The sequence below is a fragment of the Esox lucius genome, chromosome 1, assembly GCF_011004845.1.
Source record: "Esox lucius isolate fEsoLuc1 chromosome 1, fEsoLuc1.pri, whole genome shotgun sequence".
Lineage (NCBI taxonomy): Eukaryota > Metazoa > Chordata > Actinopteri > Esociformes > Esocidae > Esox > Esox lucius.
The window spans coordinates 21,165,024-21,191,587 of record NC_047569.1 but is presented as its reverse complement, the minus strand read 5'-3'; the positions used below and the strand labels follow the sequence as shown (position 1 = coordinate 21,191,587).

Here is a 26,564-nt window from a genome sequence, read left to right as displayed (position 1 = left end):
CACAATACGGTTCCAAAATAGGCTTCATAGCAGCTTTGATTCACCTTGCAATTTATTTATTTTTCTCGACCAAAGTCAAATGTTTGTTCTATTAAATAGAGCCTTGAATAATTCACATATAATGTTTTGGAGACTATATGGTCAACGTAACCTGCAGGCTACATCTCCCAGGGCAAGATCATTAGTAATATCCTGGAGTACATTTCATTGTCATGTGTTTTATAAGGGTAGTAGCCTAATCCTTCCAGGTGCGGATGATTTTGAAAACTAATCACAACATATCTGAACAAGAAATTAATAAGGAATCAGTTGTGCATCTTTCAACGGCAGATCTGACAGACACCTCCCAAGTGTTAGTTATGGCAGCCCGTTTCTCATGCTTTTTGTATCCTTTATGATAGATGTTACTGCCAAAACATGATAAAAAATGAAAGGAATACAGCCATACACGTTCTGAAAAGAAAAACAGCATAAGGTGCTTTACATATCAATGAATCAGATAATTTGTTTATCTGGAAATAAAGAGAAACTCATAGTGTGTTAAGATATTTACAGCTTTCTCAAAACAACAAGATAAACTTAAAAATAAAAAAAATATTACGAGATAAACACTTTATTTTGAGAGTCCAAAAAGCATGCCTGTAGATGCGTTACAAATTGTCTACTGACTATCTGTAACATTTTAACTAACTATCTACTAACACTAACCCTTATCTATATCCTAACCCTAATCTTTATTCTATCCCTAACTTTAACCCTAACCATAAACCTTATTTTAAACCTAACCTTAATTTGAGCAGGCAGTTGTTTATCAACCAATATTTAGTTGAAAGTTTGTTGATAGTATTACTATCTATAGAACTCTACAAATGGAAATTGGGACTCTCAAAATAAAGTGTAACCCGAGGTAGTTATCTCTTTATAACGAGATAGTTATCTAATTATAATGAGATAGTATTTAGAAATAATGAGAAAAACTTACAATTGAGGTCTTCGGTAAAAATAAGCGCACTGCTAGCCTCAATATCTGGTGCTGCCCCCTTTGTGTGAAATGGGGGGAAAATTACTTAATTGAACTGTTTATTTTAACTGTCTATCACATTCTAACATCAACTGGGAGGAATCTTTTCCCACTTTTCTACAACTGTGTGATGTTTGAGAGCTTTCTTGCATGCACAGCCTGCTTCAAGTGCCCCAAACATGCAAAATTATCAGTTGAGGCAGCAAGGTTTGTAGTTTTCCAGAATTTGTCTGGATTCACTTTACACTCAGTGTTTACATAGTAGTCAGATCTTTCACCTAAAATGTTTTCTTCAACACCATTTTCTTAATTCTTCAAAAGCCTAGAAGCTAAAAAAAAACTATAACTTTATCCCATGCTTCATTTGTTTTATAACTTACACTCACCTAAAGGATTATTAGGAACACCTGTTCAATTTCTCATGAATGCAATTATCTAATCAACCAATCACATGGCAGTTGCTTCAATGCATTTATGGGTGTGGTCCTGGTCAAGACAATCTCCTGAACTCCAAACTGAATGTCAGAATGGGAAAGAAAGGTGATTTAAGCTATTTTTAGCGTGGCATGGTTGTTGGTGCCAGACGGGCCGGTCTGAGTATTTCACAAACTGCTCAGTTACTGGGATTTTCATGCCCAACCATTTCTAAGGTTTACAAAGAATGGTGTGAAAAGGGAAAAACATCCAGTATGCGGCAGTCCTGTGGGTGAAAATGCCTTGTTGTAGAAGAGCAACTTTGACTGAAATAACCACTCGTTACAACCGAGGTATGCAGCAAAGCATTTGTGAAGCCACAACACGCACAACCTTGAGGCGGATGGGCTACAACAGCAGAAGACCCCACCGGGTACCACTCATCTCCACTACAAATAGGAAAAAGAGGCTACAATTTGCACGAGCTCACCAAAATTGGACAGTTGAAGACTGGAAGAATGTTGCCTGGTCTGATGAGTCTCGATTTCTGTTGAGACATTCAGATGGTAGAGTCAGAATTAGGCGTAAACAGAATGAGAACATGGATCCATCATGCCTTGTTACCACTGTGCAGGCTGGTGGTGGTGGTGTAATGGTGTGGGGGATGTTTTCTTGGCACACTTTAGGCCCCTTAGTGCCAATTGGGCATTGTTTAAATGCCACGGCCTACCTAAGCATTGTTTCTGACCATGTCCATCCCTTTATGACCACCATGTACCCATCCTCTGGTGGCTACTTCCAGCAGGATAATGCACCATGTCACAAAGCTCGAATCATTTCAAATTGGTTTCTTGAACATGACAATGAGTTCACTGTACTGGAATGGCCCCCACAGTCACCAGATCTCAACCCAATAGAGCATCTTTGGTGGAACGGGAGGTTTGTGCCCTGGATGTGCATCCCACAAATCTCCATCAACTGCAAGATGCTATCCTATCAATATGGGCCAACATTTCTAAAGAATGCTTTCAGCACCTTGTTGAATCAATGCCATGTAATCCTTTAGGTGAGTGTATATTAGCATACTGAATGTCTGAAGGCTGTAAAAAATTAAGAGACCACTCCTAATTTTTCTTAAATCAGCATCTCTACATGTATGGCAGCCATTCCATTCCAGTGTCTGTTAAATTCCAACACAGACACAACTCATTTTACTCAATGAGGTACTGATTAGGTGATTACCTGAACCAAATCTAATTTAACAAGGAAAAGTATAAAAACCACTGCTGTGGTAATCACTATCCTCTTGCAATAGGACCAGCTGGATGGCAAAAACAGTGCAAGTAGTACCTCAAAGGTAATTTGAATTAAAAAATAACTATTCAACATGACAAAATAGTTGAAAAGAAAAGCTATGAGTGAGGAAAATTCTGGCTTTACTGGCAGAGGGATAAAGTGAGCATGAGGTTGCTTCCATCCTGAAAATTTCAAAGATGGTGGTTCATAAGAACAAGGTCAAGCAACAGACATTGGGGACAACAAAGCTACAGACTAGCAGAGGGCAAATTACTTTCCACTGACAGAGATGACCGCCAACTCATTCGAATGTCACTCAACAACCATAGGATGACATCAAGTGACCTACAAAAAGAATGACAAAAAGCAGCTGGGGTGAAGTGCATGATGAGGATGGTTCGAAACAGGCTCCTAGGGCCAGGGCTGAAGTCTGCAAAGCTAGAAAAAAGCTTTTCATCAATGAGAAGCAAAGAAGAGCCAGGCTGAAGTTTGTTAAAGTCCATGAGGATTGGACCGTAGAGGAATGGAGTAAGGTAATCTTCTCTGCTGAATCAGCTTTGCCCAACACCTGGTCATCTAATGGTTAGAGAACTGGAGAGGTCCTATAAGCCACAGTGCCTCGCACCCACTGTGAAATTTGAATTTGGTTTTTTTTGTTGCTTTATTTGAGGTCTGAAAACAATGCATATTGCTTTGGTTATTTTGAGCAAATTAATACTCTAGATGGAAATATTTATATTTCGAATATGGGAGTAATGTTGTCAGTAGTTTATAGAATAAAACAAAACTGTTCATTTTACTTAAACACATACCTATAATTGTAAAACCAGAGACATTTTGCAGTGGTCTCTTAATTTTTTACAGAGCTGTATTTACCTTGTTTCTTTAAAAAAAAATCTGATTGAACTGTAAAGACATATCATTTTAGTATGTGTAAACAAGGGCCTTTGCAAGAGTAATATTCAAAATTATAATAATTGTTGCCACTTTTCCAACTGTTTTATGAGCCAAACTCATGGAGGAACAGCTAGTTCCGCTATTGATAAACAAGCTTTGAAGAATCTTCCAGTTTGACAGCATTTTGACATTCCAGGGTACAAAAACCGTGATGGACTGAAAAAACATTGTATGATGCCATTGCTTGACAAAACTAGCTTATGCAGTTGCTAACACCTCAAATATCTTAACACATCTATGACAAAATCACCCCAGTATCAATATCCCTGGAGCAACAAGGAAAGGCAAAGTTACAACACAACTCTCTCAAATGCATTAAAGCAGCCCTTAGCTTCAATCAAATTGTGCTGAATAAATGAAACAGCAATGGGTTTGTGTGTATAGTCGTGGATATGTGCCTGTACTCTGTGACTGAGAATACAGGTATTCAGCATCTTCAAAGATGCACTTTATTTTAGATTGTGCTCTCATTCTTCATTCTATATTCATCCTTGATCTTTTTGCCAAATAAAACTAAAAACTGATCTGGAGTAACTGTTTACAATCAATTTTTTCACTGTACCCAAAACAAACAGAACCGTGACCTTTAAACTGCGGATTATGCGTACAATTGCACCCCTAGTCTGCAGAATACCAGAGGTTAGATCTTTTCTTCACTATTTAAATTTTATGTGGAGCATGGCTAGCAGCAAAGACTTTAACAATTCTGGTGAAATACACAAGTGCTGGCTCTTCCTCTGGTATAACAGAAATAAAATCAAGGTTAATGTTTTGCCATTTGGAATAGCAGCATGTCATGAGCACTTTTAAAGGCAATTGTAAAAACTACAAGATCGGCTGAGGGGGTCATTTTTCACACTGATGATGTGTTAATCTGTCTGAAGACACAGGTATACACTATCAAATACTGACAGAAGTACTGACAAGACTGCAAGAGGCTGTGACTCTAAATGAAAAGTATGAATATGAAATCCATTGTAAAGCCACGCATGGTATCTCAGAGCTCCTTGTCACAGACAATGGGCCACAGTTCTTCTCTGAGAAATGTGTTAGTTTTGCTTCAGAGTATGATTTGTCATGTAACGAGTAATCGATATTATGCCCAGTGTAATGGAGAGACAGACAGAGCAGTCAAAACAGAAAAGATGATCTTGAAACCAAACATCTATAAAGAGCTTTACTAGCTTACAGGGTTACCCCACTCCTTCAGGGGCTTCATCATCAGAGCTCCTCATGGGGTGAAAACAATGATCTCCGCTACCTTTGACACCAGCAGAGCTGCAACCTAAGTGGCCAGACGTTTAACTCTTCACTAGTAAAGATTCATGCATTAAAGACCAGCAGGCCAGGAACTATAACGGATATCATCATGCCAAACAAAAACCAGAGCTTAGTCAACGCATCTTGGACTCTACACAGAGGGTTCCAGCCATAGTGATATGGCACCGGCACACCTCACACCTACATCATTTAGACAACCATGGGTGAAATCTGGAGGACCAAAGCCCACTATTATGTACATCCAGACCAAGAGCAAACCGCCAACACATCTGAAAAAACTGCAGAGCGAGACATAGTCAGAACATGCTGAAATTAAAAGAAAACCCCTGAATGGAGAACACCTGACAGAAGAATTCAGCCACAAAGGGGTAATGGACAACCAAGGTGGATGATGGACTTTCTCACTTGAGGTTGTGGTAAAATATACTAGTAACATGTGTTAAAATAGTCTGGTTATGCTTTGGTAAATTTTGTGTTAAGAATAAATAACTTTCATTTAACAAATTTGTTATGAAAGTTTATATTGATCATTGGGATTTTTGCCCCGGAACAGTGTATGTGTTAACGGGTATAAAGTTAAGTTTGTCCTAAGGACAGAGTCGTTGTTCTTGGAGGCAAGCAGTGTTCTGTCATAAAACATGAGAACACACCTATCATCATTAGAAACAGGTGCAGAGCAGTGGAGTTGAACATTTTAGTAAGTGATTACCTTTACCGAGCTTGGTTTGGTCAATCAATCTGTTCAAGTGCTGGGATAAAATCCAGGCTCCTAAGTGATGTGGGTAAATGCCAAAAGAAAGTTTTCAACAAAAGTTACCCCCTAGGGCTCGCAATATTCCTGTAGCCATTTGTGAAAACTAGGAAAAGGTTGAAGCTTTCAATCCAGTAAAGGCAGAAATAACAGACTATTTGTTGTGAGTGGCAGTAAATCTATAATTTCCTTAAAATCCTGTTCCAACAGTTTGGAGCCTCCCTTCATAATGTAATGAAACTGGAACTTTCTTGAGTGATGATGTAACTGCTGACAATGTTTTTTCTGTCACAGCCAAAACACAAAACTGGTGAACTTCAATCAGTTTTGATACATGCAATTTACATTTTATGTGATTAATGTCAGTTGCGGGTTTTCATGCGGCAGTCGTGTGCACAACACTTGCACAGAGGTGGAATTTTTTTAATTGACAGGATTTCCAGATCGTGTTAACTAATATAGTTTGACCATTTAGGAAAATGGCATGTTAGAATGCTGCCTAGCAATGAGGACCAGTTCTTGGCTTCTGTGCAAGCATATTTATCTGAACTTGCAACACATCCACCAGAAGTTCTAGTTTAGTGACTGAAAATGGGTGCAAATTAGAGGTGCACTTGTGCAAATTGCACTCCAATGCATTCCAACTGAAACCAAGATTTTCTGTTGTGGTGGGAATAACTGTATGGCACACTTACTCATTAGCCAATAGAACAATAGAACACCTCATAACATTACTTAATAAATGAAGTTTATCTTCTGTGTTGTACTTGTACAATTACAAGCCAATGTTTCTATTCAACTATGACTTTGATGTTATGTACAATCATGTGAGAAAGTGAACACAACCCTTGGAACATTGTTATTTTTTTACATACTTGGATTGATAATTTAGATCAAATTAATTGTCTATAGACAACAAAATGTAACAAATTACAAAAAAAAAATAATAATTGGAAACCATTCATGCAATTTATCATGAACCGAAATGCAGTTTCCTTATTCATCCCTAATGTTACCATCACGTAAAATGGCTTATATCAGGTCCAAATTAAAAGAAAATAGTTAGAAAGTAACTTCAACAAAGAATAAAAACTTGGTCTGGTTTGGTCTTAACCATTTGGGTCTGTGATAACACATAATGGCTTAGCTGTAATATCAATATTTGGCTGTAAAATCAATATTGTAAAATTAATATTGATTTCAGCAAAGACCTCATCCTTGGGTTACCTCTAAGGGACCCCACAGTCCTCGCTTGCCCAATATCCACTAAAACCTGAGGCGTCTAAGAGAATAACACCTATGTTTTGAAGCATTGCATTTTGTCTTCTGCTATCTCTGATCGTCTTGTTTTGTCTGTTCTCTGTGTTTTATTTCTGTTTGTTTTTAATCATTGTCCCTAAACTGTATGTGTAAACATGTATACGCAGGGCCCAGCTGTAAAAGAGACCTTGGTCTCATTTTGTGTTGAAATAAAGGTATAATAATTATGCCACAATCAAAAGCAACCAGGTTTATTTATATAGCACAATACATACATAGAAGCAATTCAATGTGCTTTATAAAGAAAAAGAAAAAAAATAACAATATAATTCCATAAAATCAAATACTCCAAGGAAATCATAATATAGAATGTTGATGCACATAAATCTGGAAGGGGTTAAAATCTATTTCCAAGCAATTTGATATACACTCACCTAAAGGATTATTAGGAACACCATACTAATACTGTGTTTGACCTCCTTTCGCCTTCAGAACTGCCTTAATTCTACATGGCATTGATTCAACAAGGTGCTGAAAGAATTCTTTAGAAATGTTAGGCCATATTGATAGGATAGCATCTTGCTGTTGATGGAGATTTGTGGGATGCACATCCAGGGTACGAAGCACATCTCAGTAACTGAGCCGTTTGTGAAATACTCCGACCGGCCCGTGTGGCACCAACAACCATGCCACACTCAAAATTGCTTAAATCACCTTTCTTTCCCATTCTGACATTCAGTTTGGAGTTCAGGAGATTGTCTTGACCAGGACCACACCCCTAAATGCATTGAAGCAACTGCCATGTGATTGGTTGATTAGATAATTGCATTCATGAGAAATTGAATAGGTGTTCCTAATAATCCTTTAGGTGAGTGTACATTATTCAACTGTTTGACACATTATTTACAAATAGAGAAAATTCCAGAACACTGGCAATCTACATAGGACAGTTCACCCCACCAAATTCAGCCCAAGACCTGACCAAAATATGCTCTTAGAAGTCTCTAAGAACCCAACGTTAACATCATTAAATCTACAGGCCTCTCCTGCCACAATCAACTTCAAAGTGCATGAGTCCACTGTCTGTCGGGAAGGAAGACTCTCAAAAATACTATCAAGACATGCCTGACATTTACCAGACAGCAACTGGGTATATACCAAAACTGCTGGAACAATGTGCTTTGGACAGATAAGTGAAAGGAGGAGTTGTTAGGGCACAATGCAAAACACCAAGTTAGGCAAAAATGAAACACTGACTTCAAACAGAACCTCCTACCCACCATGAAGCATGGAAGCAGTGGTGTGGGGCTGCTATGCAGTCTCAGGGCCTGGCAAACATGCCATCATTAAATCAACCTTGAATTCAATATAGCACCAGATAATTATTTATTCGAATGTGAGGCAATCTGTCAAAAAAGCTGAATCATACATGGACCTTGCATCAGGTCAGTGATCCAAATCTCAACAAAAAGCTACAACCAAATGGCTCAGAAAGAAGAATGGAGGGTGATGGGATTGTCAGTCAACGCTCAGATCTCAATCCTATTTAAATGCGGTCGGGGACTTGAATTGGGCCGTGTATGCAATAAAACCCTTCGACATGACACAGTTGAAGCAGTACTGTAAAGTGGAATGACTCCCAGTTGAATTAAGAGACTGATAAACAGTTGAATGAAATTATTGATATTCTAAACTTATTTTAACTAAAGAGGGTAATACCAGCTTCAGATTTTTGCTGAATAACTGAATGCAAAATATACATTTGTTTGGAAAAAAGTTGGCATGCTGCGTAAAATGTAAATAAAAACAGAATGCAATGATGTGCAAATCATTTACACCCTATATTCAATATAAAATGGTACAAATAAAACATATTAAATGTTGAAACTGAGAAATTTTATTGTTTCATGAAAAATATATGCCCACTTTGAATTTTATGCCAGCAACTGCATGGGCTCAGGAACACTTCTGAAAACCATTGTCTGTGAACACAGTATGTTGCTGCATCTACAAATGCAAGTTAAAACTCTAAGTTGCAAAAAAAAATACATACATAAATTCCAGAACCACCATCACCTTCTCTAGGCCTGAGCTCATTTAAGATGGACTGAGGCGAAATGGAAAACAAATAAAAATGAGGGAATAATAGATGCCGCATCCTCCAGACTGAAGAGGAGAGGGACCTCCGGCTTTGTATCAGCGCACAGTTCAAAAGCCAGAATCCGTGATGGTATGGGGGTGCATTAGTGCACATGGCATGGGTGACTTGCACATCTGTGAAAGAACCATTAATGGTGAACAATATATACAGGCTTTGTAGCAACATATACAGCCATCCAGACAATGTCTTATTCAGGGAAGGCCTTTATAATTTCAGCAAGACAATGTCAAACCACATTCTGCATGTATTACAACAGCATGGCTCCATAGCTAAACAGGCCTGTCTGCAGCCCAGAAAACATTTGGGGCATTATGAAATGAAAAATACAACAAGGGAGACACTGAACTGTTGAGCAGCAGAAATCCTAAATCAAACATTTCACTTTCAAAACTGCAGCAATTGGTCTCCTTAGTTCTCAAACGCTTACAGAGTATTGTTAAAAGACGAGGTGATGCAACACAGTGGTAAACATGCCCCTGTCCGAATGTTTTTGAAACATGCTGCCTGGCATCAAATTCAAATTGGGCATGTATTTTTCCAAAAACAATAAAATGTCTCAGTTTCCACATTTGACTTATTGTCTTTGTACTATTTTGAATTAAATATTGGGATAAATGATGTGCACATCATTGCATTCTGTTATTATTTGTATTATATGCAGCATTCCAAAATCTTTGCAAACAGGGTTGTATAATCTTTCAGTGCAATGTTTTTATATGAGGTTACTTTTATTTGTCAATAGTGTTGATGTGAGGTTTACATATCTTTATGTGAAAATATGTAAGAAATAACAACTTTCCAGGGAATTAACTTATTATTTAATGTTACTGTTTCTTTATAATGTTATAATAAGTATTAGAAAATACAAATAATTAATATTGGAAATAGGGTCAAACAAAAATACAAATTACCTGTACTTTCTCTGCTTCCAGTTGAAGAAACAAATGGTTTAGGAGCCCTAGGCACCATTGCCTGATACAATTAACAAAAACACAAACCATGTCATCAGCATCTGCAGATACTGCAGATATTAGCATACAATGCCTATTTTACAGTTCCATCAGATGCATCGTAAAATAACTAGTGTTCCAAACAACATAGCAAGCACAATCTTGGTCATTTCTAAACAAAATAAAATGTACTTACTGTTCAAAATAAAATGTACTGTTCAAAATAAAATGTATTTACTGTTCACTGTACTGTTCTATACTTGACCTGCAACTGATGATTACTGCAGACCTATTAACCTCTCCTCAGATATTGTTTTTTCACAGCTGTTCTGTGTCCATGTTGATGGGATCCAAACCAAAAACTGGACACAGAATCTTTTAATATTCTCCTCTTCCTATTCCATTACCTCCAATCTGTGTACTTTACTGCATTGTACTGTATGTCCTATATTGTATTGAGCTGAACTGTGCTATATTGTTCTGTATGTCCTATATTGTATTGAGCTGAACTGTACTATATTGTACTGTATGTCCTATATTGTATTGTGCTAAACTGTGCTATATTGTACTGTATGTCCTATATTGTATTGTACTGAACTGTACTGTATTGTACTGTACTGTATGTCTTATATTGTTTTGTACTGAACTGTACTGTATGTTATGTGTGGCTTCAAGCCATTTCTAACAACAATCACTGCCATGATGTGGTAACTGTTGAAACTGGACATAAATCTGTTGGGCTTTATTATATCTGCCGCATCCTGGCAAAGCACACCAAACCATGACTGTGAGCAAAAAGATAAACAAACTAAAAGCATTAGTTAGTTAGCAACAAAGTTCCACTACTGTATGAAAAAGTTTCATTCAACTACAAGGAATTTCCCCTTGTAGATCTGTTGTGCATGCCACTAGTGCACACATGTGCAGTAAGCTCATCTGCCATTTCTGAAGGAAATGTTAGAAAAGGTAAACTAGAAAACCAGCAATTGACATTTATTACATTCAATTTATATGTATTGGGGTGAGAGCAATATAACCCTTTGACACTGCTCTTGTGCGCCAGCTTGACACTGCTCTCACTGAGTGAGAGAGCTCTGGGCTAATAGAGACATTCCAACAACTCCTTTATACAATTTATGAACTTGGACACATTGTTGGTATTTGCTGTTGTTCCCATCTATGGCAAAAGATCTCAAAACAAAATATAACTGAAGATGGCTGCAGTACAGATCCATCCAAAATTCACCAGGGAATATATTCTTGTTGGGTCACTGAACCAAAATCATTGAATTGTAAGAATATATCATATTTTACTTAATTTTAGCCACTTTCTTGGTACTCTAAAATGGTCACTGTGTACAAAACGTGTTGCTATTTCGAAATCATTTATCTGATATGGAAAACAGTCAGCACCTTGACACCATCATCATTGTATCATGTGAAATCCAAAGTGCTGGAATACAGAATTTGACATTTGTCACAGTCCATGTACTTTTCCAGTTCACTGTAGTTCATATTAAGCATTCAATGGATGTAGCCTAATGATCTAACATTATTTATTGATTGTATTTTTCCTTTGAGCTTTTTGTATGGTGCAACCCTGATGTTTTCTACTGCCTTTTTATAATCTCAACACACTTGAGTAATCCACCTGTCAATGAACATCCTGCTTCATGCCAACTAATTTTCCAGGTTCCAGGAATGAGATGTTCCCAAGCAAGGCCACTGACTCTCAATGTTATTCAAGGGTGATCCCTAGCCTTTCAACAGAGACATTCAAAGAGTCTTCAAATTATGAGACAGGAATGGAAAAGATGCCCAAACGCCTCAGTAATGATCAAGATGCTGCCTGACACAGAGCTTAGGCAGTAACGAACACTGTCCAATGTTTTATAGATTTGCATTTGATAAGGAATTTGTTGGTCAAAACATCTTTGCACTTTACAAGGAATAATCAGAGGCCCATTTATGTAAAACAATGTTAAGGTATGGGGTTAAGGTATGGAAAATACTCTAAAGGTGTAACTAAATATACATGAAGGATGGCCACACTCAATGCTCACTCAAGCAACACTATTTTCTTATGGAACGCCAGCCCTAATGAACAATTTTTGTTAAAAACAGCCACTTTTGATTTAGTATGTACCTTTAGTTCTTGCTACCTTATAACCTTGATTTAATTCATTATGTATGTTACAGTACTTCTCCTTTTTCCAAACTATGAAAGGTCGATGCGTTCATTCGTGACCAGCAGCAGCCCATTTTGACTTCCTACCTTGTTAGGAGTCTTTGTGAGCAGTTCTCATTTTCCTGCCCTGGGAGTGCTCTGCGGACTGGAGAGATGAAATGCTTTATAAATCAACTTTTATGAATCATTCTGAAACTCTCTTTTCTTCAATGGGAACTGGTTTGTAATGCTGAGACTTATTACCATTTAGGGGGCCTTTCTCATAACTTATAAGTCTATGAATACAGACAAAACCCTTTGACTGGAATTCTTTTTGTCTTTGTTTATTTCTGTTTTTCCCTCTCACTCATTGTCTTCATTTTACATGCACATGCGCGTACTGTATGTACACATGCACGCATTAACATACACACGCGTGCATCTCCCGATCCTGACTGTCTGTCTGGCGTCTGTATCTCTTTAGCCCTGAAGGACAGCCGGTTCCAGTTAGTGAATTTCTCTGACAACGAGCTACGGGTGTCTCTGTCCAATGTGTCACTCTCAGATGAGGGACGCTATGTATGCCAGCTCTACACAGACCCTCCTCAGGAGGCCTACGCCGACATCACTGTGCTGGGTAGGTGTCACACGCATGTCTATACAAATATGACAAATACATGTACACAATTATGTCGGTACTATGTACATTATGTACATTACTGTGCAACTTACCTAACATCTGGCTTTCAACCACGCTCTCACACACACTTCCTATATAAACTGTGAATATACCGTTATTTTAATTGATGTATTCTCTTCATTGATCTTGTTATATTGAGTCCCACTTTAACAAAATGTCAGCCAATTAGGCTCTGCCAGTGCTCAATACTGTGATAATGAATAGGAACAGATGCTGGATAACAAAATAGATCTACAGTATCTCAGACTGGCTCGTTTTGGGCAGCTGTGTTGACGTCTGACTGTTGACAGTGTGAATCTTACTGAATGTTGACTTTGCTGCTCCAAATAGTTCCCTATTGAGAGTCAGCTGTAACACACTGTGGAGCCACGTCATGAAATTACCCGAATAGTAGAACTTTATTATGCATGCAGACATCCTGGGGGATTGAAAGGAATTAAGTACACTTTAAAGTAATTACTCTAGTTTTGGAAATTAAATCTAGCCATTGAAGCTCTGAACTATGGGTGATATTTAAGGGCTCTTGAAACAATATATCTTATTGAATTTTCTCAAAGTGTCTTAGGCAGGCAGCTTCTGTATGTTAGAGTGGCTGTTCTTCTACTTCAATGAGAAATCTAGTTCAGTGGTAGAAATAATCAGTGTTGTACATGCTTATAATGTGTTCATTAGTCATTTCCATGGTGAATAGGAATTATAGCCAATAGCATAGTAGAACAGGACATCATGTGTTGATGTGCATGAATGCACGTGAGCGCACACACATTTCTACATGTATCTACTGTAGGTGTGTGTGTGTTCGTACATACAGTTGTGCTCATATGATTGAATACCCTGGCAGAAATTGTGACATTTTGGCATTAATTTTGAAAATATATTGATTTTATTTAAGGATTATGATAATATGAAGCCATTTATTTTCACATAGTTGTTTGGCTCCTTTTTAAATCACAATGATAACAGAAATCACCCAAATAGCCCAGATCAAAAGTTTATATACCCTTGAATGTTTGGCCTTGTTACAGACACACACAGGTGAAAATGGCAATTAAAGATGAAATTCCCACACCTGTGGCTTTTTAAATTGCAATCAGTGTCTCTGTATGAATAATCAATGAGTTTGTAGCTCTCACATGAATGCACTGAGCAGGCTAGATGCTGAGCTATGGGGGGCAGAAAATAACTGTTAAAAGACCTGTGTAACAAGGTAATGGAACTTTATAAAGATGGAAAAGGATATAAAAAGATATCCAAAGCCGTGCAAATGCCAATCATGACTGTTCAATCACTTATTAAGAAGTGGAAAATTCAGGGATCTCTGGAAACCAAGCCAAGGTCAAGTAGACTAAGAAAGAGTTCAGCCAAAACTGCCAGAAGATTTGTTCAGGATGCAAAGAAAAATCCACAGGTAACCTCAGGAGAAATACAGGCTGCTCTGGAAAAAGGCGGTGTGGTTGTTTAAAGGAGCATAATACGACGATACATGAAAAAAATTTGCTTCATGATCGAGTTGCCAGAAAGAAGCCTTTACCGCGCCAATGCCACAAAAAAGCCTGGTTAAAATATGCCCGATAACACCTTGACACGCCTCACAGCTTATGGCACACTGTAATTTGGAGTGACGAGAACAAAAAAGAGCTTTATGGTCACAACCATAAGCGCTGTGTTTGGAGAGGGGTCAACAAGGCTTATAGTGAACAGAATACCATTCCCACTGGGAAGCATGGTGGTGGATCATTGATGTTTTGGGGGCATGTGAGCTCTAAAGGCAAAGGGAATCTTGTAAAAATGAATTGCAAGATGAATGCACATGTTATCAGAAAAATACTGTCAGAGAATTTGCATTCTTCTGCACAAAAGCTGTGCATGGGACACTCTTGGACATTCCAGCACAGCAATGACCCTTAGCACAAGGCCAAGTTGACCCTCCAGTGGTTACATCAGAAAAAGGTGAAGGTTCTGGAGTGGCCATCACAGTCTCCTGACCTTTATATCATCAAGCCACTTTGGGGATATCTTAAACATTTGGTTCATGCAAGACTACCAAAAACTTTGCATGACCTGGAGGCATTTTGTCAAGACGAATGGGCAGCTAAACCATCTGCAAAAATTCAGGGCCTCATAGACAACTATTACAAAAGACTGCACGCTGTCATTGATACTAAAGGAGGCAATACACAGTATTAAGAACTAAGGGTGTGCAGACTTTTGTCAGGGGTCAGTTAATTTTTTTCTTTGTTGCCATGTTTTGTGTTATGATTGTGCCATTCTGTTATGACCTACAGTTGTGTGTCTGAGCCTCTTGCTTTATGTCCGTCAGTCCCACCAGGCAGTCCAATCATCGATTCCCGGGAGGATGTGGTCAGCGAGGGGAACGAGACAGAGCTCACCTGTACAGCCATGGGCAGCAAACCTGCCGCCTCCGTCAGATGGATGAAAGGAGAGCAGGAGCTGACAGGTCTGTGGAATAACATCCTACTCCCCTTTCCCCTCAAATATCCTTAAAATATATCCCAAGACAGGCACCTTTAACTCTGAACAACACCCAACAAGGTACTGTGAACTGCTCCTTTTACTTTCAGGATTATTTTACGATCGTTGCAATTATGCTCTATCTAGTGATCTGTTCAAAGACTAAAGATGCAAGCATATCAATATTTTAGTTGGTCAATTGAACTAGGTATTGCATTGACATTGAGTATTACTTATTCATAAAGCGGTGCTTTAACTGTCTCCTTCACTCACTGCAGCCTCCCACCTTACCCTGCCAGCAGCGTAGTGGTAACATACCACTACAGCAAGTAGTCTGCAGTATATCCCTACATTATATCACCGAGGGATCCACTGTCTCTACTGTTTTAGTATACCAATAAACCTATTGACAAAAAGGAGTTGCTGTGCAGCCAGCACTCTCTGAGGTATCCAGCATCCTGTAAATCTTAATACAGCCACTGCCTACACTAACCAAATCTCTGTTGTTTGGATGACCTAACCGCTGTGTTGCAGGCATCTGAGTAACTTAGTTGGTTTGTTTTCTTTACAAACTACTGAATGTTGGGTGTTGAGTTATGGATATTGTGTTTTTAAGATATCTAGGCGTGGCCTGGTAGTTCCTCAAGAGCCATAGCACCTTCACCTGTTTGGGATGAGTAAATCATAATTATATAAATTTTGTAGAATATGTTATTTACAGACATTTCAAGGATAATATATATTTTTTGCTGTGTTCAAACTAAGCATGGAAAAAAAGAATTACATTTACTTTTAAAGGAAGCCAAAAACAATTATCTGAAAAACTCCTTGAAAATAACCCATAGATTACATTTAATAATAGAGTTGGTAAATCAACTGTTTGGGAAATGTGTATAGCCACCATTATAACATATTTTCCCACCCATCGGTGTAGTGTACTGTTATGTGGCCGTAATACACCCTTAAAAAAAGCATGCCTTGCTGCCAAAATGGTGATTGTGCCCTTGGCTGAATATAATTATAATTTCCTTCTCCTGGTTTCCAGTTGCTCTGCACAGAAGCAACAACTCATATGGCTCTCTTAAATATCTAAATTCTTATTAGTTGAATCTCAGCCAACAAGAAATAACACTTATAAACAGAAACATTTAAATATTTTTCTCCACTTAACAATGTTTACTTACATTTTTGGTTGATGAAACATTAACATTAAACAAAATATTAAACGAGAAATAAACATAAACACACATACTGTATATCAGTGTTTTCACTTGGGCTATTAAGTTTGGAAAATAGCACTCTGTTCCTGTTTTGGGCTGAAGAGCTGTATGGAACCCTTTACACTTAAACAAATTAGCAGATACCAAATTCACGCATGTTAAGGTATGGGGTTAACGGATATGGAAAAAACTTAATTGGGTTGCTAAATATAACATGAAGGATGTCATGACAGGTTGGCCACACTCAAAGGTCACTCAAGCAACGTATTTCCTTCTGGCACGCCACCCAAACTAACAATGTCTGTCCAAAACATCTGATATAAGATGTACATGCTGCCTTGTAAACTTACATTATTATTTTTTTATTACAGCAAACATTCTGCTTTATTCTATATTTTGCCCCTTAACATTTGTGGCAATAAAGGTGCCATCAGCCCAGCACTTCACAATTGCCATACACAATGAGAGCGACTGTATGTAGGCCCTCACCCAAGCAGGCACTCGAACCACATTGTAGCCTAAACACCAACTACATAACAAGATCTGGAAAAGCTCAGGTGTGATTCATGGTTGGATCAAATGCCTGCACACCCAGCTACAGGCCCTGATATGTGCTTAATACTGTAGCCCTCTACTTGGGGCTTTGATCAAGAGCACAACTGAAAGAGATGGTAGAGATGGTAAAGGATCAAAGTGCAGGAACCATCTACAAGGCTACAAAAAGACTCTGCCAATTAGTGCCGTAGTTTTAGGGCCTTAATGTAAGGGTCTAATGGACCGACTTGACACAGCTCCTAAACTTTTTTTAATACCAAGTCAAGAACTATATTATAAATAATGTTAAATAATACAAAGATGAGACAACAATATCTGTTTTGAAATTGTTCTCCATTTTGCAATACTAATATATTATCAACTAACCAACAAATGTGAAAATTCTGTTGCTGGGAAACACTGTTCCTTGCTCAACAATTCTGCTGGGTGATTCTCAAAAGTGGTCCCTATGGGAGAGTGACAAAAAGGCAGCCATTGTTGGAAAACTCTGCCAAAATATCTCAGCTAGAGTTTGCTAGATGGCATCTGGGAGATTCTGAGACCAAGTGGAAGAAGATTCTATCGTTTGATGATACCAAAATGGAGCCTTTTGTCCTCAATGGTAAGCGCTATGTTTGGCGCAAGTCATCCTGAGAACACTATCCCAACTGTGAACCGTGGTGGTGGTGGCATTATGTTATGGGGATGCTTCTCTGTGTCAGGGCCTGGAAAGCTTGTAAAGATTGAGGGCAAAATGGATGCAGGAAAGTACAGAGATATGCTGGAAGAAAACCTGTTGAAGTCTGTTAAAGAGACCTGGACTCGGGAGAACATTCAACCAGCAAGACAGTTATTCTAAACATATATTCAAAGCCACAATGGAGTGCCTTAAAAACTACAATGTCAATGTTCTGGGTTGGCACATTCAAAGCCAAGACCTCATTCCAATTGATAATATGTGGAGAGTTCAAAATTATGGTAACACTTTATTTTGAGAGTCACTAAAGTGTGCCTCTAGATGCTCTACAGCAGAGGTCTCAAACCGGTTCCACGGAGGGCCGAGTGTCTGCAGGTTTTCGCTCTCACCTTGTACTTAATTGACTAATTAGGTCACTAATTGGTTTGTTTTTACCCCCACCTGGTTGTTTATGTCTGAACTGGGAACCAATTTAAAGGAAAACCCTAAAACCTGAAGACACATGGCCCTCTGTGGAACCGGTTTGAGACCTCTGCTCTACAGATTGTCTACTGACTATTTGTAACATGTTAACTAACTTTCTACTAACCCTAATCCATATCTAGTGGGGAGAACAAGTATTTGATACACTGCCGATTTTGCAGGTTTTCCCACTTACAAAGCATGTAGAAGTCTGTAATTTTTATCATAGTCTGTAATCTAAAACAAAAATCCAGAAAATCACATTGTATGATTTTTAAGTAATTAATTTGCATTGTATTGCATGACATAAGTATTTGATACATCAAAAAAGCAGAACTTAATATTTGGTACAGAAACCTTTGTTCGCAATTACAGAGATCATACATTTCCTGTAGTTCTTGACCAGGTTTGCACACACTGCAGCAGGGATTTTGGCCCACTCCTCCATACAGACCTTCTCCAGATCCTTCAGGTTTCAGGGCTGTCGCTGGGCAATACAGACTTTCAGCTCCCTCCAAAGATTTTCTATTGGGTTCAGGTCTGGAGACTGGCTAGGCCACTCCAGGACCTTGAGATGCTTCTTACAGAGCCACTCTTTAGTTGCCCTGGCTGTGTGTTTCGGGTCATTGTCATGCTGGAAGACCCAGCCACGACCCATCTTCAATTGCTCTTACTGAGGGAAGGAGGTTGTTGGCCAAGATCTCACGATATATGGCCCCATCTATACTCCCCTCAATACGGTGCTGTTGTCCTGTCCCCTTTGCAGAAAAACATCCTCAAAGAATGATGTTTCCACCTCCATGCTTCACGGTTGGGATGGTGTTCTTGGGGTTGTACTCATCCTTCTCCTTCCTCCAAACATGGCGAGTGGAGTTTAGACCAAAAAGCTCTATTTTTGTCTCATCAGACCACATGACCTTCTCCCATTCCTCCTCTGGATCATCCAGATGGTCATTGGAAAACTTCAGACGGGCCTGGACATTGAGCAGGGGGACCTTGCATGGGCTGCAGGATTTTAATCCATGACGGCGTAGTGTGTTACTAATGGTTTTCTTTGAGACTGTGGTCCCAGCTCTCTTCAGGTCATTGACCAGGTCCTGCCGTGTAGTTCCCTCACCTTCATTGATGCCCCACGAGGTGAGATCTTGCATAGAGCACCAGACCAAGCGAGATTGACCATCATCTTGAACTTCTTCCATTTTCTAATAATTGTGCCAACAGTTGTTGCCTTCTCACCATGCTGCTTGCCTATTGTCCTGTAGCCCATTCCAGCCTTGTGCAGGTCTACAATTTTATCCCTGATGTCCTTACACAGCTCTCTGGTCATGGCCATTGTGGAGAGGTTGGAGTCTGTTTGATTGAGTGTGTGTACAGGTGTCTTTTATACAGGTAAAGAGTTCAAACAGGTGCAGTTAATACAGGTAATGAATGGAGAACAGGAGGGCTTCTTAAAGAAAAACTAACAGGTCTGTGGGAGCCGGAATTCTTACTGGTTGGTAGGTGATCAAATACTTATGTCATGCAACAAAATGAAAATTAATTATTTTAAAATCATACAATGTGATCTCTCATCTCTCACAGTTGAAGTGTACCTATGATAAAAATTACAGACCTCTACATGCTTTGTAAGTAGGAAAACCTGCAAAATCGGCAGTGTATCAAATACTTGTTCTCCCCACTGTAACTAAGGATAAAAGTTAATACAAAAAGTGAACACTGTGTAATACAGTTTCAGTTATGCCCAGAATATATTATAATTATTAAGCTAGTTTGCCACTATAGTACAATGTTTGCCAAACTAAGCCAGAAGCCCCAAAATATAACTTAAAGTGTCTGCACTTGCAAAACCATATCCGTTTCCCTCATTCTTACATAGCAGTCTAGGTAGTGAAGTTAATATCCAACGGTATAAAAATACAATTAAGTCAACAAATGATAGCCCACACTACGAGGATGTTACTATTGGTGAGTCATCCATGCATTGGCACAACTCAGATACAATAAAATGATATATTCAAAAAGCATAATTGACTAGAAAGGATAAAATTACACAATGACATAATGCATGTCATTCATGTCGAAACTATTACTAGTTTTTCAAGCCAGTGCTTCATGAACTACTATTAAAATATTTTCTTGTTAAGAAAGCATGTGTCATGACTCAAAGCAACAAGGCTCTAAAAGTAGCCTTAAAAGTTTTTTCACTGACGAAATTCTTCCTCCCGTTTGCATAGCTGGCTAGGTTGTCAAGTTAATGGTTAATACCGAATGGTATAGTAAAATATGCTTTTAGCAAGCCAATGAATAAAGCCAACACATGTCCCAAACCCTGGGCTGGGTCCCATAATGGACAGAGGTAAATGCTCTCAGATTTCTCTATTTCTCAGATGTCTGTATAAAGTTTGCCTGCAGCATTTTTGGCATTAGATTCAACTGTTGTATGTAGAAACGTTAGATAATTCTATATGGAAAAAAATACTGCAACAATCCTGCAAATCCTATCTGAAAGGAATATGAAATGAAAGGTGTCTGCTGTTGTCTATAGCTCAAAGACTTAAGGCAGTCATTGCATATAAAAGATATGCAACCAAGTACTAAAAATGCCTACATATTTGTACATAATGTTTCCAAATTATTTTGTTACCCTTACACTTGGGAAATGTGCACAAAATGTGCTGTTACTTCCTAATGGTTAATCCAATTTGTATTAAATCCTCTTATATTAAAGTTCCTCTTCTGCACTTTAATCATTGTATTATTTCGAATGGGCTGGAAAAAAAGAAGCCAAACTTTTCCTTTGTCTCAGTCAAAATATGTTTTAGTTTAGCGTGTAATGAATATATACACAATTGCAGAAGAAGTGCATTCTGGAAAGTGATGTGTAATGCATTTTTTAAAATATTTTTAATTAGGGATGTCATTATGAAAATAATAAGATATAGACAATAACCAACCCAAGCTGTACTACATTGGCCTGGTAATTTGTGCAAGTGTGAGTCAATTGTTTCCTGACACACCTGGGGACACACACCTGGGTACACCCACCCACACACAACACACCCATTTTGCACATTAATATATTTAATCCAGTCATCAATTACATGTTTCTGTAAAACATTTGTAACACTGTATAGATACATTGGAAACCAAGTCCAACTTACTCAGTTTATTGCATCCTAACCGGAGGTTTATGGACTCAAAAACATTAGTGTTTGTAATTATTCACACACGACTGGATTTTGTATGCTTCTCTTTGCATGCTACTACAAAAATTATGTGTATTGCATACAGTGGATATAAAAAGTCTACACACCCCTGTTAAAATGCCAGGTTCTTGTGATGTAAAATAATGAAACAAAGATAAATCATATCAGAACTTTTTTCACCTTTGATGTGACCTATAACGTGAACAATTCAATTGAAAATCAAACTGAAATCTTTGAGAAAAAAACAATAACCTGGTTGCATAAGTGTGCACACCCTTAAACTAATACTTTGTTGAAGCACCTTTTAATTTTATTACAGCACTCAGTCTTTTTGGGTAGGAGTCTATTAGCATGGCACATCTTGACGTGGCAATATTTGCCCACTCTTCTTTGGAATAGCGCTCCAAATCTGTCAGAATGTGAGGACATCTCCTGTGCACAGCCCTCTTCAGATCACCCCACAGATTGGATTCAGGTCTGGGCTCTGGCTGGGCCATATCCAAAACATTAATCTTCTTCTGGTGAAGCCATGCTTTTGTGGATTTGGATGTGTGCTTTGGGTCATTGTCGTGCTGAAAGGTGAACTTCCTCTTCATCTTAAGCTTTCTAATGGACACCTGAAGGTTTTGTGCCAAAATTGCCTGGTATTTGGAACTGTTCATAATTCCCTCCACCCTGGCTAAGGCCCCGGTTCCAGCTGAAGTAAAACATCCCCAAAGCATGATGCTGCCACCAACATGCTTCACTGTGGGTATGATGTTCTTTGGGTGATGTGCAGTATTGTTTTTGCGCCAAACATACCTTTTGGAATTATGGCCAAAAAGTTCAACCTTGGTTTCATCAGACCATAACACATTTTCCCATGTGCTTTTGGGAGACTTGATGTTTGTTTTTGCGAACTTCAGCCGGGCTTAGATGTTTTTCTTTGTAAGAAAAGACTTCCGTCTTGCCACCCTACCCCATAGCCCATTCATATGAAGAATACGGGAGATTGTTGTCACACAGCCTGTACTTGCCAGATATTCAGGCAGTTCCTTTAATGTTGCTGTAGGCCTCTTGGAAGCCTTCCATGGTATATCTAATGCTTTGGAAATGATTTTGTACCCTTCTTCTGACCGATGTCTTTCAACAATGAGATCCCACTGATGCTTTGGAAGCTCTCTGCGGACCATGGCTTTTGCTCTGAGATGCAATTAAGAAAATGTATTAATTTACATCACAAGAACCTGGCATTTTAACAGGGGTGTGTAGACTTTTTATATTCACTGTATACGCTCACTGTACTACATTGATACTTATCAGTAAAAAGTGAGTATACGCTCGGCCCGCTGACAGAAAAATGGGTATAAAGCTTATACCTGCATATACCCTCCACTAAACCACTGTTAAGAAGTGAGTATACGCTAGGGCCGCTGACAAAAAAAGAGTGTATACGGGGTATAGCTGCATATACCCTCCACTACACCATTGGTTATCAGACTTTGCAAGGCAGTGTCAGAGTCCAGTAGTACAAGGGAGTTGTGCAACAAGCTCCCTGTGAGACATTACTAAGCGGTGAGCGGGTGGGTATGGTTAGTGTTGGGTCACAGAGTTCAGCAGGTTTACATTAGATGGATAGAAACTGTTCCTGAGTCTGCTGGTGTGGGAGCGAAGAGGCCTGATTGTCGGAGGGCAAGGATGTGAAGGATCTCTGATAATGCCGCATGCCCCACACATACACTGCTTGCGGTGGTGGTCTCCGATGGCTGGGAGCTGGGCACCAGTGATGTGCTGGGCGGTTTTCACCACCTGTTGTTGGGCCTTTCGGTCAGACACGCAGCATCCGCCAAACATAGTTTGTCAAAATGCTCTCCATTGTGCAGTGATAGAAGTTCACATTGAGAAGGGCTTTCTTCAGCCTCCTTAAAAAGTACATGCGCTGCTGTTCCTTTTTGACCAGGGTTGAAGTGGTGTGGGTCAAGGAGTCCTCAGAGATGTGGACACCCAGGAATTTGAAGCTGGACAAGCTCCACCTCCGTGCCATCGATGAGAACCGGGGCTTGACTGCAGCCTTTAGACTGCCTGTAATCTACAATAAGCTCCTGTTCTTTGCATTGAGGGCCAGGTTGTTGTCAGTGCACCATGACTTCCTGGAGGCTGACTCGTCATTGCCACTGATCAGGCCTACCAACAGTGTGTCGTCTGTGAACTTGACAATGGTGTTGGAAATGTGTACATGAACACAGTCGTGGGTGAAGAGGGAGTACAGGAGGGGCCTCAGCACGCAGCCTTGTGGAACACCAGTGTTCAGGATCAGGGTGGAGGAGGTGAAGTTGTCTAACCTGACAGACTGGGGTCTATTGGTTAGGAAGTCCAAAGTCCAGTTGCAGTGAGAGGGGCTGATCCCCAGATCATGGAGTTTAGTTGACCAGCCTAGAGGGGCTGACCGTATTTGAATGCTGAACTAATTTAGATTTGCTTAAAAATGGAGTGAATACTTAGTATATATATATTTAACATTTTGAGTTCATATTCATACAGCCATTTTTGGATTTATTTAATTTTAACAGTATGGGTTATTTAGTGTAGATCAATCACAGGAAAGCACAATTACATCCATTTCAATCATACATTTTTTTACCCAAACATTATGTACATTGCACTCTACATTGGTTGATGGATCTGTAAAGTTTTTATTAATGTATGTACACTAAAAAAAATGATAAACTCAACACTTGTTTTTGCCCCCATTTAGATCTAAGACTTTCTCTATGTACACAAAAGGCCTATTTCTCTCAAATATTGTTCACAAATCTGTTTAAATCTGTGTTAGTGAGCACTTCTCCTTTGCCTAGATAATCCATCTACCTCACAGATGTGGCATATCAAGATGCTGATTGGACAGCTTGATTATTGCACATGTGTGCCTTAGGCTGGCCACAATAAAAAGCCACTCTAAAATGTGCAGTTCCATCACACAGCTCAATGCCACAAATGCCGCAATTGGGAGTGCAATTGGTATGCTGACTGCAAGAATGTCCACCAGAGCTGTTGCCCGTGAATTGAATGTTCATTTCTCTACCATAAGCCGTTTCAGAGAATTTGGCAGAACATCCAACCGGCCTCACAACCGCAGACCACGTGTAACCACACCAGCCCAGGTCCTCCACATCCAGCATCTTCACTTCCAAGATCGTCTGAGACCAGCCACCTGGACAGCTGCTGCAAAAATCGGTTTGCATAACAAAATAATTTCTGCACAAACTGTCAGAAACCGTCTCAGGGAAGCTCATCTGCATTCTGGTTGTCCTCATCGGGATCTCAACCTGACTGCAGTTTGTCGTCATAACCAACTTCAGTGGGCAAATGCTCACATTCGATGGCGTCTGGCACTTTGGAGAGGTGTTCTCTTCACGGATGAATCCCGGTTTTCACTGTACAGGGGAGATGGCAGACGTATGCCATGTGGGTGAGCGGTTTGCTGATGTCAACGTTGTGGATTGAGTGGCCCATGGTGGCGGTGGGGTTATGGTATGGGCAGGCGTGTGTTACGGACAACGAACAGAGGTGCATTTTATTGATGGCATTTTGAATGCATAGAGTGCAATTCCTAGAAGCTGAAAACATCTCTGTTCTTGCATGGCCAGCATACTCACCAGACATGTCCCCCATTCAGCATGTTTGGGATGCTCTGGATCAACGTACACGACAGCGGATTCCAGGTCCTGCCAATATCCAGAAACTTTGCACAGCCATTGAAGAGGAGTGGACCATTTGCGTAAGGCAAATGAGACAAATGGTGGTCACACCAGATAATGACTGTTTTTTCAGGCCCCCCCGGGTCCCCTCGGACCCCCCAATACAGTGAAACTGCACATTTTAGAGTGGCCTTTTATTGTGCCCAGCCTAAGGAACACCTGTGCAATAATCATGCCGTCTAATCAGCATCTTGATATGCCACACCTGTGAGGTGGATGGATTATCTCGGCAAAGGAGAAGTGCTCACTAACACAGATTTAGACAGATTTGTGAACAATATTTGGGAGAAATAGGCCTTTTGTGTACATAGAGAAAGTCTTAGATCTTTGAGTTCAGCTCATGATAAATGGGGGCAAAAATGTGTTGAGTTTATAATTTTGTTCAGTGTATTTCAGACAGAGGGGCCAAACTTTTGTAGCAAAGGCACCTTTAAAGGCTAGAAGAGCCCTATTTTCTTATCCAAATGTTGTCTTACCCTTGAAGGTGAGCTTTTCTAAACAGGGCTTTTTTACAGATTATCTGGAATTTACTAGGTAACTGGATGTTTTTAGATTAGATTGCAAAACAATGGCTTATTCTGATGACTCTTCCATCAAGTTGGACATTACAGGATATTTTGTTTGGCTTGCAACCAGGTTATGTAGATCTCTACTAGTTGATGTGCAGAAATGCTTACATTCTTCATTGCATGAGGAAATGTATTATTTTGATGGTGTATAGCATAGATTAATTCCATATTAAGGGACACATATAGGCAAATAGAGCAGCAGTGAAAACTTATTTTAACGTCCTTATACATGTCACCCTTTCTAATGCATGTTTGTCATGCTCAACACAGTGGGTAATGTCACATTGACATTGATGATTGTTACAATTTTGCCCCATTTATGAATGCTTTACATTATTATAGAAGCCCTGTAATAGGCCTTTTTCCAATATTGTTGAACTTGAGGTGGTGGTCCGACATCTGAAGCAGAGATGTCAGCTAAGTATGCAGAGATGTGTCAATAAGTGGGTTTCAGAAGAGGAAAAGGAGAACATAGTGCCCTCCGCATAACAGTAATAGGAGACAATGTAAGGATACAAAAACAACATGTTACTTGATTTATAGACAGACAGGTAGAGAGCATAGAACTGAGCCATGGGGGACAACTGTAGTGAGAGCCCCCAGGACAAACACAGATCCTCCACACTTCACCACATTATGATGGTTCACATTTTCAAAGACAGAGGATAGATCTTGGAGGATGAGAACAGAGGAGCGACAGTCGGCTTGG

At 39.3% G+C, this 26,564-nt stretch overlaps 1 protein-coding gene across 2 annotated transcripts in view; it reads left to right on the top strand.

Moving 5' to 3' along the window:
• cadm1b (cell adhesion molecule 1b) overlaps positions 1-26,564 on the top strand; it is a 271,115-nt gene that overhangs the window by 188,689 nt on the left and 55,862 nt on the right. For both annotated transcript variants that reach the window (XM_020052485.3, XM_010892247.3), the window contains exons 4-5: positions 12,743-12,895; positions 15,279-15,416. In XM_020052485.3, the coding sequence (XP_019908044.1) occupies positions 12,743-12,895; positions 15,279-15,416 (291 nt within the window). The remainder of the gene's footprint in view (positions 1-12,742; positions 12,896-15,278; positions 15,417-26,564) is intronic.